The 13,377-nt window shown below is 40.3% G+C and overlaps 1 protein-coding gene and 1 pseudogene across 3 annotated transcripts in view; one reads left to right on the top strand and one right to left on the bottom strand.

The window, feature by feature from the left end:
- Nucleotides 1-1,140: 1,140 nt before the first annotated feature.
- On the bottom strand, nucleotides 1,141-2,128 carry LOC123810315 (annotated as a pseudogene).
- A 4,133-nt stretch (nucleotides 2,129-6,261) lies between these two features.
- The window catches only part of IWS1 (interacts with SUPT6H, CTD assembly factor 1), a 60,371-nt gene continuing 53,255 nt past the window's right edge, over nucleotides 6,262-13,377 (top strand). Inside the window, exons 1-2 of one of the 3 annotated variants that reach the window (XM_045826245.1) lie at nucleotides 6,262-6,554; nucleotides 8,545-8,663. In XM_045826245.1, coding sequence (XP_045682201.1) covers nucleotides 6,521-6,554; nucleotides 8,545-8,663 — 153 coding nt within the window. In that variant the 5' untranslated portion in view covers nucleotides 6,262-6,520. The remainder of the gene's footprint in view (nucleotides 6,555-8,544; nucleotides 8,664-13,377) is intronic. The other 2 variants (XM_045826244.1, XM_045826243.1) reach the window with 2 other exon arrangements.

Genomic DNA, 13,377 nt, shown 5'->3' with positions numbered 1-13,377 from the left:
CCCTACAATGGCTGTGGGAGTATCCACTCTGCCAAAGACTGAGTGGTTCTCCCCTGCACTGGTTGTGGTCCTCTCTCTGGCAAAGCCACCTGGTTCTCCCTCCCAAGACTGCCGAGTCTCTTTCTCCCCCTTGGCTGCCAGGTCTGATTTAAATCCCCACGTCAATCTTCCTCTGCAGCCCTGTTTCCGACTCCTCCCACAATTGGCTACACTTGCTAGCACTATCATATCCTTCCAGCTTTACCGGGCTGCCATCGTGAGTCTGGGCAGGTGTGGCCCCATATCGTGGAGCCAATCTTCTCCAAGCTCCCACGCAGGCGCTGTAACTCAGGGGACCTGTCCCCAGTTATGTCTTGGTGGGGAAGTTACTTCCATTCCCCTGGCTCAGAGCAGGGCCACAGCTATTAACATATCAATGCAACCAGTTAAAGGTTATAAATATGTTAAATGACCACACCAGAGGTTAGCTGCAAAGCTGTTGCTGTACAAAACAGCTCTGCATGTTCCTGCTCTAGGTGTCCCTTCCCCCAGCTCACACCTGTGGGGAAAGGGGGTGAAGACATCCTAATATTTCCTGAACACCTTGAGTTCTGGACCCTATTTCAAATCCCTATTTGGGGTCCCCCCTCTTGGCTGCATCCTGTAACAATTGTACAAGTGTATCATAATTTTGTGATCATTTGTGTTTGGACATTTAGGTTGTTTCCAATGTTGTGTAAGTAATATGGCAATGAATAATTTTATAAATACATCATTTGTACACAGTGAAGTGCATTTATAAGATACATTTTCTGAAGTGAAATTGCAGGCCAAAAGGCAAATACAATTGTAATTTTTTTAATTCTTCATAAAGATCTATTTCATTATTGGTGCATAGTGTATTTAACAGTTAAATATATTTAAATAATGTATAAGTGACTACACAACTGCAGTACTTGTAACTGGATAGATAAGCAATTCAACTAGCAACAAGCTAACAAGTAACTGTCTAAATATTTAAAATACAGCTCTTGTTTAGATCATCCTTAGTTTTGATCACCTTCTGGAGAGGTGGGGAGTGGAAAACCCTGCTGGTCACGCTAGAAAGATATAAAGGCCCACTCTTTTGATAGTCATTCCCAGAGATTTCTTTTAGGTGCATCAAGTCTTCAACTCCAAGACAAGCCCAAGCTTGTGGCCTCTGGCATTAATCTTCTTTCCATCTACCAGAAGAGACTATGTAAGCTTTGCACCAGGCATCAGAGTCTGAGTGTGGCACACACGAATTAAACTGGAGTCATTGATTTTTGCAGAAATGGAAGCAGTGGGATCCAATTGCTATTTTGCTACAATACCAAAGCAAGTGCATTTGGTACCTGGTGTCCAAGCAAGGTTTACTGAAGAGTTAAGACTCTTTATATACTTTACAATAAATTGATACCCCAAAGTCTGTTCCACCATTGACATTACAGCTGGAAGTTCCCAGTCCTGTAGCTCACTGCAGTTATTCCTCGTCATCCTTTTAAAAAATATTTTATTTATTTATTTTTAGAGAGAGGGAAGGGAAGGGAGGAAGAGAGAGAGAAACATCAATGTGTGGTTGCCTCTCACACGCCCCCTACTGGAGACCTGGCCCTCAACCCAGGCATGGGCCCTGACTGGGAATTGAACTGGTGACACTTTGATTTGCAGAACCATGGATTGCAGGTCCAGCAAAATCAAAGTCAACATTGTGACCAAGGTTTGTTTACACACTTCCTCTTGAAAGAAGACTTTTTGCCACTTTTCTTTCCTGTGTATGGTGAAAATGTGGTATCAAATGTCAGTTTTAAACCTTGACAAATCTGGTCTTCAATTGTAATTTCTGTTCCCAGAGTGTTCCATTTCTCTGTGAAAGTTGAACCACACTCACATCATTTATATTTGGTCTCCAAGATCCTAGTAACTTTACCAGAATCTGTATTACATTAGATGAACCAGAGATTGAGAATCCCCCACTATTGCATAACTGTGTTTTTATGTCCTGTTTCACCAACCTCAAATCAAATCCTTCTTTGAAAATATCTCTAGCAGCTTTGCCAAGGTCAGCATGTGATGGGGGGGGATAGACATTGGCCACATTCAGCTGTGTACAAGGGGGGAGGGGCATGGATCACAGCTGCTCACTGGAGACTGCTGGGCTGGTTCAGGGTGGGGCTGCAGCTGCAGGCAGCTTGGGGGTGAAGGAGACACCATTCTGCAACTCTGTCTTCCTCCCTCCAGGAACCCCCATTTGTAATTTTTATAAATGTTTTCAAGTTGCTTTCTATAGAGGGTTGTACCAATATACCAGTAGTTACACCAGCACCTTATTTGAAGGTTTCTTTTTCCATGTCCCTCACCGATGGAATGTTACCAGATTATTGCAACCTGGGAATTGAAAAATAGAATCTTAATATGCTTTTTATCTTATTTTAGGGTGCACATCTTTTCATGTACTTTAGTTCCATTAATAGTTTCTTTCTGTGAATTGTCATATCCTTTGTCCATTTTTCTATTACTCTTCTTACTGATTTCTAGGGGCTCTACATTCATTAGAGAGAGATCAGTCCTTGGTCTATGATGAGTTGAAAAAAATGTTTTTAATTTCCTGATTTTTTATCTTTTGATTTTACTAAGTGTGTTGTTTTTACCATGCATACTTTTTAAAGTGTTTTATTTTTTATGTAGTCAAATTTGTCTGGCCTCTATGGCTTTTCAATCTTTGCTGTAAAGTCCTTTTCTCTCCATACTTATCAAGGAACATAGTTTTTTGGTTTCTTTTTTCACTCTTTTGGGTGTTCACATAAATAAAGTCATACTGTAACTGGAAAAGACACCGGTGTTTGGGCTGCCTGTCACTATCAAATCCAATAAACAATGACAGCAATGGAATCTTTTATGGGTGCTTTATTCAGATGGCCGGCGATATGAGAGGATGGCGGGTTCATACCAGAGGATGTCGGGTTCATACCCTAACAAACCATCTTGCCTTCTTTTTCCTGGCCAGATCTTTTATAAGGGGGGTGGGGGAGGACAAGCAAGGTGTGGTGAGGGCTTTGAAATTCAGGGAGGATTAGGTGAGGGAAGCTGCAGCATTTCTGTTCTCAGCAGTTAGCTGTTCCCAAGTGGGAGGGAGTGGTCACACAAAAGGCCCAGATGCCTCCAACATGTCCCCAGGCGGTAATCTCTAGCCAGTGCCCTAGGAGTTTGGCTGCTTTTCTCAGGAGCCAGGATGGGCCTTATCTGTAGTTTCTGAAATAAAAGTTTAACATACACATTACTTGCTAGATTTATAGCTTTTTACCTTAAGCTAAAATTTTCCAAGTCTTGAATCCCCTATCAATACCATTTAGAGCATTTTATGACTTTTTTTTTAACTTAATATATTCTGGACATCCTCCCATGCAAGAGCTAAAGATCCACTTTAATTATATTAGTGGTTGCATGGTATGCCATGGTACTGATTTTTAGCAATTTATTATCCACTCACATTCAAGTGAGTCCCAGTTTTCAGTATTAACAAACAAATCTTGTACCTGTCCTAATGACTTGTGAGGATGGGTTGTGAGAACGTGCACAGCCAGGGGAGCAGGCTTAGAATGCATTTGTTTTAATTTGTTTCTTCCCTGGCAGGCCCCCTAGTGGCCCAGGCACAAGAAGGAAGTTCAGGCTTGGAGTCCTGGCTTCTCTTACATGGAATAGTGAAACTAAAAGGCCTTGAATCTTCTGATTGAACTCCATCATTTGACACTTGTGGCAGATGAGACACCTATAAGGTAATAGCTTGCCTTGTCTCACCAAGCACGATAAGCCCAGAACCCAGGGCTCTCAGCCCCTGGTCTACAGCTATGCCAGTGCCAGGCTGTTTCTTATATTCTGTGACCTTTCACTCCCAGATATGTTTGTCAAGTTACAGTGTCTCAAAAGGCTGGCCAAATAAATCTTTCAATCACCTAGGAAAATCAATGTTTCTGGATTATCATCAGTCAAGGGAAAAGGAGTACTGGATTGCTGCAAGCTTGCCTCTTCCTTCCCTTCTTCTTTGGCCTTAGTATTTTTGGTAGAAAAAACAGCCTCCTTTTTGTGTGCCTCTCCACCATCACCAGCATGAACCAATTGTGCTGGAGCTGGAGAGAGGCATGAGGACTGGCGAGATGGCAGCCCTCAAAATTCAAGGCAGCCCAGACTGAGAAAGACCTATCTGTGTTGTTATAGCATTTCTCAATCAGGGGCATGAGGGTCAGTCAGCTGGTGAAAAGGTGCTTTGGGGAACTCTCTTGGAGCTGTGTATTCATGGAGAAGCACATTGCTTTAACTAAGACTAAAGGTGCATCCTGCCTCACTAACTAGTTGCCTTCTATTGCACAAAAACTTCTTTGCAGCCTTCTGGGGCTCAGCACATTGCTGAGTGTTCAGTCTGTTTCTACCTCTCTGTTACTGGAGGCAAACCAGAAGTGTTCAGAGTGCTTCTACCCCTAAGCACTCTGTGATCTGCAGGTCCTTGACTTTGCGCAGGAAAGAATTCAAGAGTGAGTTCAGGTGAAAGCGAATGCAAGTTTTATTTGGGTGAAGGGAAAAAAGGCCAGAACACAGGTTCCTGGCCAGAATTAGGGGGTAAGTACAGGACAAGCTGCCGCCACCCACTGCTCCTCTAGTTACAAGTCTCAAAGGGCACATCTGTGAAAGAAGCAAAAGTACATGTCTGAGTGGATGTGGGCGAACTTGTGAGTTGTGTGCCATGGTCAGTCAGTTCTCAGGATTTTATGTTTCCAAAGGTGGGCTGTTCCTAAACTTTGTGGTATCAAATTGACTTTGCCTTCTGGCTGGGAAGTGTCCTTTTCTGGAGCCTAGAACTGTTTCCTGCCAGCATATCCTGAATGCATTCAAGGATTATCACAGCTGGAATGTAGCTTCACTAACAGCACTCTGAGAATTGATAGCAGAGCTGGTATCAAAGAATCCACCTCTTAATTCAAAGGTGGGAGGTGGACCTTTCAGGGCACCAAATGAGATCTTGCAGCTGGGGTAGAGGGGCATGCCTGGAAATCCAGTCCAAGAAGTAAGTAAGCTTTGCCAATTAACAAAAGGCCCTATGTCTGCAAGCCTGCACCTCTTGGGGAATATTTGCTTATACTTCCACTGTCCCTCTTCCAATCAAAAGGCAAGAAAATTCTCCTGTTTGTCTAAGACAAAAGGAGATGGAACAAGGAAATGGATTTTATTTAGGGCATTGCAATAAAGAGATATAAAGATCAGAGTGTGTAGGAAAGGTGGTTGTGCCTTAGACTTCTACAGGGAGGAAAGTGGGATGATTTATAGTTGGGATTGATTTGCAATCAGGAGAACTTTCAGTCAGCCAGGTGAACAGAAATATTTCTCTCTGTGTCTAGCCATTTTCAGGGAGCAGAGTTCTAATCTCAGGTAATCATTCACGAGACAGGAACTTCGCGGTGGGAGGGGCCCTTAGAGGTAGGTTCAAAAAAAGGGGAAAGGTCTTTGACCTTGTCACAGGTAAACAAGGCGGTCATCTACAAATCTTATAGGAGTCAGGAAAGAGTGGAAAGTGAGTTTTATCGAAGTCTTAGGGAGAAGGGTTGTTCTTCACAGTAAGCCTTTCCCGCAACACTAATAGGTCAGGTTGTTTCTTAACCATACTTGTTTCTTGGGAGCATAGGGCTCAAGTAACACTGAGCAACATTACACTCCTTTAACTGGGGATCTTTATGGAAGTAAAAACCAGTACTTCCTACTGTTGATCAAATGGCTTAAGATGGTAATTAAGTCGATATTTTAAACAAGGGAGAAAAATGTCCTGAAAGGACGTCCTTCCCGTCAGTTAGCCCCACATCACAGCGCTCTGGGCTTCGAACTACAAGTACCAGAGGGCAATGCGCCTCTTCGTCCGCACACCGTTGGCGGGAATCAAGCGCCTCGCCGAATCTCGGGAAAGATAATTGGCGGACTGATGGAAAACAAATTTTAGGTGTCTTAATTTTTCGGAAGAGTGACTCAGAAGTTCCTCAAACAAGGCGCAAACACAGCATTAATAAAGTAACATTACCACCTCTATGCGAGACAGACCAGGGTACTCCAACGAAAGGCACTGAAGTCAGAGTTCCCGCTCCACTTTCCCAGTGGTCTCCTTTCCGTCAACGCCGTGCGACCTTACCGCTGCGTCTTCTCATTGGCCGGTTGCTAGATGACAGCGCCTGCGCGCTACGTTCCTCTGAGGGTCGTGGGTAGACGCCATTTTGGCCCCAGAGGTACTTATGGGAAGTCGAGCCCGCTAGTCGGGTACGGCCTCTTTTACCGGAGATTATAGGTCTAAGTGTTTGCATCTGGCGCTGTTGTTGTTTTACTCTCCGCAACCTCCAACCCTCTAGTCGAGTGGGAACGTCTGGGCATCGCACCGCGCCATTGGGGTAGGGGGGCTCTGCACCGCCGGGAAGGTGAGGGGCGGCGTGGGGCGCGGACACTCTCAACCAAGAGTCTCCCCCACTCCCCCCCCCCCCCCCCCACCATGGACTCCGAATATTACATTGGCGACCAGTCAGGTGGGTTAGGGGCCTGGAGCACAGGGCTGAGGGCGGGGCGGATACTTGGCTTGGACGGCTATTCTATTCGGCCTGGCTGGCCTGGCATCTCCCGTGAAGGTGGGAAGGGAGGCTGCGCAGATGCCCCTCTCGGATTGGTTCCGTGGACTCTGAGGCGGAGCTCGGAGAGACCACTGACCCGCTGCCGGCCCGGAAGTTAGAACCTTGAGGACGGGATTCTAGAGGGAAAGCTGTTTGCTGAGTCGGGGAGCCCATTCCCCTTATTAAGGATTTACTGTGCGCAGAGTCCTAGGGAAGGTCTCCCCGTTACCGGATTTTTTTTAGAAGTTGAGAGTGTTTTTCGAGAGTTGAAGGGAAAGGAATTAACTGTTCTCTGGAGATGGGAGATGGGATGGCGGGACCCTACCTAGAGTTTTCGCTCGGAGTTAGGGCTGGTTTAACCTCACAACACTGGTTTCTCAGTAAAGAAGACGTAGAAACCTTATTTGAGTTGTGTTAATATTTTAGTGTACCTCTTGGAGTTACTGATTATTTTTATGTTTTTTCTTCACTTTGAAATCTTTCCTCTTCTCACTGAAGTTTGGTCTAGTCTCTTTCCCGTTTTTTTAAATAAACACTCAACTGGGCCCCACTCTGCTAACACTGTGCCAGGCACCAGAGGTACAAAGACAAATAAGGCAGGACCTAGTAGGGGAGAGAAAAACGTTACGTTTGCTTTCCCTTTGTGCCCAAGTTATGTTGGGAATTTTCTATCATAAGTGCTTAAGCGCTTTTCTAAACGTTAACCTCTTTTTCTGTTTTAAGTGAACTTCATATGTGGCAGGGAATAGTTATGATTACAGGTGTTTTTCCAAGCATGCACTGCTGTTTTGCTCTAAATGTTTTCAAAAATAGTTTTTTTCAGTTCATTTGTGGTCTTAAATTATTTCTTAAATAAGTAATTATATGTAATATATGTATAAAGATTAAGTGCTAAAAGATATGAAAAAAATAGCAGTCCCCTAATTTCCCATTCTTTTCTTGATTTTTACCTTCCTATTCCTAATTTATGCCATCTCTTGTTGCATCTTTTGTAGACATGATTTCCTGTTACTCAAGGACTGAGTTTTATCTTATGTGCCTTCATCTCCCCCAAACTCGCATTGTTGCAGCATTAATTGTTAAATTTCAAAATTATTGGTTTTATTTACTCTTTAGCTAAGTAGTGTAGCTCATTACTATGATAGTGATTCCATTCTTACACGACTGTTTTGTTTTGCTGTGACTGCTTCATTTAAAAAATTAAAAAAAAATTTTAATTAAACTTCTGACCAAGTCTTTCCATTCCCTTCCACAACTCTAAATTCCTCTCAGTACAATTTTACACTATATTTTTAAAGTATTGATTAAAGTGAGATAGCAATTTATTTTTACCATTTTGTAATATGGTATAATACATCTTTTTCTTTGAGGAGATCACACTATTTCTGAACTGCAATTCCTTGTGCTCTTCATTCTTAAGTACTGTAGGTCATTTGCCAGGCAGTGTTTGGGCTCCAGGGATTCAGCAGTGAACCAAAATACCCACTCTTTCGGTACTTTCTTCCAAGTGAGGAAAGAACCACATTAAACAAGTAACTTGATAAATTATGTAATACATCAGAAGGTGGTAAGTAAATGCTATAGTCAGAAAAGATGCAGGTTATAAGAAAGCTGAAATAGGGCATACTATTATTTAGAGGTTGTTGACTTGGTCCTTAGTATTGTTTCTTAAGCTTCACATTCCTTTTATAGTGTATTTTTTCTGCCATTTATGTCACAATACATGCTATGATTATTGGTATTTATATGAGTTGTATACTATTGTCTTATTTACAACATTAGCATTATTAGCTAGTTATGCTTCATCAGTGGTAACCTTTGCTTACATTATTCTTGATTTATTGTGTTCATTTCACCGGTAGATGTCATCCATCTTACACCTTAAGTGGGTTTTTGTCTTATTTCTAAGCAGATGATGGTGGCGCTACCCCAGTACAGGATGAACGGGATTCAGGGTCAGACGTTGAGGATGATGTAAATGAACAGCACTCTGGATCAGACACTGGAAGTGTAGAACATCATTCAGAGGTATTGGCTAAACAACATCTTTGGGGAGGATTTTCTCTTGCATGATGTGAGACGTGTTTTATTTAGCAGTTATAGAAATGCTGTCACAGGATTTAGGCTTCAAACCTTGGGAGTAAAGGATTGTAAGTTTATAGAGAAGTGATTAAAAATAAGTGGGTATAGGCTCTGGCTGGTGTGGCTCCGTTGGTTGGAGTCCTATCCTATAAACCAGAAGGTTTCCGGTTCAGTATTCGGGGCACATGTATAGGTTGTGGGTTCGGTTCCTGGTTGGGGTAAGTGCGGGAGGCAACTGATCTGTGTTTCTCTTGCATTGATGATTCTCTCTCTCTCTGGAATCAGTAAGTAAATATATATTTAAACAAATAAATAGGGATAGTCTGGTTATTCAGGAAATCACAGGGACTTAAATTCTAATTGGGTCCCATTTCAGGTATTAGGCAGTTATTTGCAGCTTTTGATTTAGAAAATGGGGCATTCTTTTGATATTTAACTATGCTTCCCCATTCCCAAAAAATGATGCCTTATAGGGACAATGAACATTTGCAAACTGAAGAAATACCAATTGAAATAAAAGATTTGAGGGTATTATCATTTGGCAAAAATTGTGTCAGAATTCACTTTCTGAACTGTCTCAGTGTACAAAATAACAAAGCACATGTAAACTCAAAAAGCTGTTTTCACTTAGTAATACAGAGTAGTATTAGATCTTGTATACAGCACTTCAGTATATTTGGCCTAATAGACACATTTTTTAAAAGTATATTTTATTGATTATGCTATTACAGTTGTCCCAATTTTTTTCTCCCCTTTATCTCCCTCCACCCTGTACTCCCTCACCCTCCAGCATTTCCCCCCTGTCCCCTTAGTTCATGTCCATGAGTTGTACATGTAAGTTCTTTGGCCTCTCCATTTCGTATACTATTCTTAGCCTCCTCCTATTTTATACCTACCAATTATGCTTCTTATTCCCTTTACCTTCCCCCCCATTCTCCCCTTCCTCATCCATACTATACCCCTCCATGTAATCTCCATTTCTGTGGTTTTGTTCCTATTATAGTTGTTTACTTTGTTTTTGTTTTTGCTTTAGGTTCAGTTATTGATAGTTGTGACTTTGTTGTCATTTTACTGTTAAAATGACAATTTTTGGTCTTCTATTTCTTAGATAAGTCCCTTTAACATTTCATATAATAAGGGCTTGGTGATGATGAACTCCTGTAACTTGACCTTATCTGGGAAGCACTTTATCTGCCCGTCTAAATGGTTGCTTTGCTGGATAGAATAATCCTGAATATAGTAGATACATATTTTTAAAACTTTAATTTGCCTTCCTGGTTATATCTTCTATTGCGCAGTGGTAGCAAAATAAAATTGGGATGCTTTTCAGTAAGTCGCCTTGAGTTTTTGGTAAGCACAACCTGAAACACAGGAATAATAAAAATGGTAAAATTTTCTTTTAAGAACTTGATATGCCATATATTTTGTTTGATTATGCATGCACAGAAAATTAGTGAATTTTTAAGTAGTAGGTATAATTGTTAGAGAATATATTATTGACTCTGTTCTTTCACATGTCATTAGTATATTTATATGCTCAATAACTATTGAGCATTTGTTGTCTCAGGCTCTTTTGACATATCAGTGATTAAATGAGGTCCCACCAAATCCTTCACTTTTTGTATTTATTTACCTATAGAAGGAGAAAGACATTAAACAACATATATTTTTAAAAATTGTATGGTTTGTTAGAAGATGGTAAATGCTGTGGAGGAAGGAGGAAGGTAGAACCGAGTGAAGAATTGCCAAGACAGAGAGCAGGTTGTGGTGTTAAGTAGGGGGTACAGTTGGCTTTATTAAGAAAGTGATACTTGAATCTAGGCATGAAAGAGGGTGAGGGAATAGCCACATGGCTACATAGGGGAAGAATATTCTCCTGCAAAGACCCTGCAATGGGAGTTACTTCATGTCTTCAAGGAACACACCCAGGAGCTAGTATGGCTAGAGTGGAGTAAGGGGCAAGTGTGATCAGAGAGCTGAATGGACTGGGAGAAGGGCTTATCTTCTAGTTATTTTGGTATCACTCAGTTTTTTGTATACTCTTAAATATTTAGACTAAATTCTAATTAATATATTATTTGAAAGGTGGAAATTACTTGATAGTGTAAATGTTGTTGTATATTTAGTATGTAATATTTTAAGTTTCTACTTTGGAAAACAGCATTAGGAGCTCGACTCATGGCCTCATGATTCAGTTTTAAACATAAAACGGCTACCTTTAGCACCTTCAACTACTTATTTGTAAATGAAATGGATTTTAAATAAATAAAGGTGCATGTTGTTGAAATTTGGAAATTGTAAAAGTTTGAAGAGAAAATTTAAATTACCATTCTATCACAGAAATGACTTAATTTTTTCATTTTCTTTCTCCCTTGTGTGTGTATATATGTGTTTTAAGATTTTACTACATGTATTTTGTATCTGTGTAATGTTTGCCTCTTCATTTATGATTATAGCTGAAGTACTTCCCCATGTCATTAAAAGGTCTCTCTAGCATCATTTTAATGGTTGTATAATGTTTCACAACATGGATCACTATTGCTTGAATTCAATGGTGTCCTAAATTTTGAAATTTAGACTGTTTAGCCATTGTAAGTGGAGCTGCCATGAACATTGTACATAAACACTTGACTTCATTTTTTTTGGCTTATTTAGAAATCGACTGAGAGAATTAACAAGAATAAAGAGGCCAAGAAATGGGCGTCCAGCCTGTGGCCTACATGTGGCCCAGGATGGCTATGAATGTGGCCCAACATAAAATTGTGAATTTACTTAAAACCTTTTTTTTTAAACTCATCAGTTTTCGTTAGTGTTTGTGTATTTAATGTGTGGCCCAAGACAACTCTTCTTCCAGTGTGGCCCAGAGACACCAAAATGTTGGGGACCCAAGGCTTTTCATGGATATTCCCCTCCAGAAGGGTTATCCTAATTTGCTAAACTACTGGTTGGTAGTTCAAGAGTGCCAGTTGTACTCTTAAGTGTTGAGTTCTGTATTAATGCTCATTTGCTTGTTTAAAATGGCTTTTAAGGAGAAATTTTGGATTGTTTTTTGTACACTAATGGAATGTTAAAAGAGTACAGTTATATTAAAAGGAGCAGTGCATATTATAGACCCAAACCCTAAAATGCATATATTGGTTTCCTATTGATATCTTAAATTTTGACACAAATTTAGTGGTTTAAAACTACAAAGATTCGTTACCTGACAATTCTGAAGACCAGAAGTTCAAAATGGGCCTTACTGATTTAAAATCATTGTCACAAAGTCTGTTCCTTCTCTAGGGAAGAATCTGCTTTCTTGCCTTCTCCAGCTCTACCTCTTCAAGGTCACTTGCATTCAGTGGCTGTGGGCCTTTCCTCCATCTTTAAAGCCAGCACCATACCATCTTCAGATCTCTCTTTCTGACCTCTGCTTCTGTCCTCACATCTCTATTTCTAAGATGACCCTCCTGCATCTCTCTTATAAGGACCTTTGTAATTATATTGAACCTACTCAGATAATCTAGGATAATCTCCCTACATCAAGATTCTTAATTACATCTGCACAGTGCTTTTTGCATGTAAAATAACATATTCACAGGTTCCAGGGATTAGGACACAGACATCTTTGGGGGGGCCCATAGTTTTGCCTACCACAAGATGGTACTCCTAACAGTACTTTCCAAATAATGAGACTAGAAAGAAGTTTTTCCCATTTGCATTTTAGAATTTAGGCTAGTTTTTTAAAAAATTCATATCACCTGTGGTATTCACCCTACATGCTTTTCTTTGGATCTTTAAGGAATACACATTGTGTGCACATACACACACAGTCATTAAGACAGTGGTCAGTATAGGAAATGCTGATAAATTTTTGGAGACTAATAATTTTTGCTGACTTTTAAACTTTTAATTAAGGTACTTCAGTTATTGAAAAACAACTTTTTCATGAAAATAATTGTACATGTTGATATGTTTTTGACATGACAGAGCAAGTCTTAAGAAAATGAGAGTTTATTGTGCCTTGACCAGTGTGGCTCAGTTGTTGGGTATTGTCCAGAAAAGTGAAAGGTTGCCAGTTTGATTCCTGGCTGGGGCACATACCTGGGTTTCTTCCCTGCTCAGGGCATGTGGGAGAGGCAATTGATCAATGTTTCTCTCTCAGATCAATGTTCCTCCCCTTCTCTTTCTCTCTCCTTTATCCTTTCTCTAAAAATAAATAAAATCTTTAAAAAATGAAAATGAGAGTTTATTATAACATAAACATGATGTGGGCTCTCTAAATCATTCTGTTTAGGAAGTTCTTTCTGTCATTGATGGGCTGACCCGATAGCTATTTGTAATAGCATCTCTGTTCTTTGATGGTTGGCTTCATTTTTTCTTAAGTTTTAAGAAAAATCAAGATAATATTATAAAACTCACAATGCAAAAAATATGATGAATGAAATTTTGAAATCTTAAAGTCATGTTCAATAACATTGCTGTGCTAGCCCATGCTATAGCCTGAGGCAAAGGAAAAATCAATATTACTCATTTAATTTTTAAAATTTTAATTCTGTTCATCATGCACGGATTTTTTTGTATCAACTTTAATCTATAAAAATACCACCTGACTTTTTTAAAACAGTTTTATTGCGATGAATTGACATACACAGTTAACCGTTTAAACTATGCAACATCA

This window comes from Phyllostomus hastatus, unplaced genomic scaffold (assembly GCF_019186645.2).
Source record: "Phyllostomus hastatus isolate PE091 unplaced genomic scaffold, TTU_PhHast_1.1 phas_scaffold_60, whole genome shotgun sequence".
Classification (NCBI taxonomy): Eukaryota; Metazoa; Chordata; class Mammalia; order Chiroptera; family Phyllostomidae; genus Phyllostomus; species Phyllostomus hastatus.
This window is presented reverse-complemented; position numbering and strand designations above follow the sequence as displayed.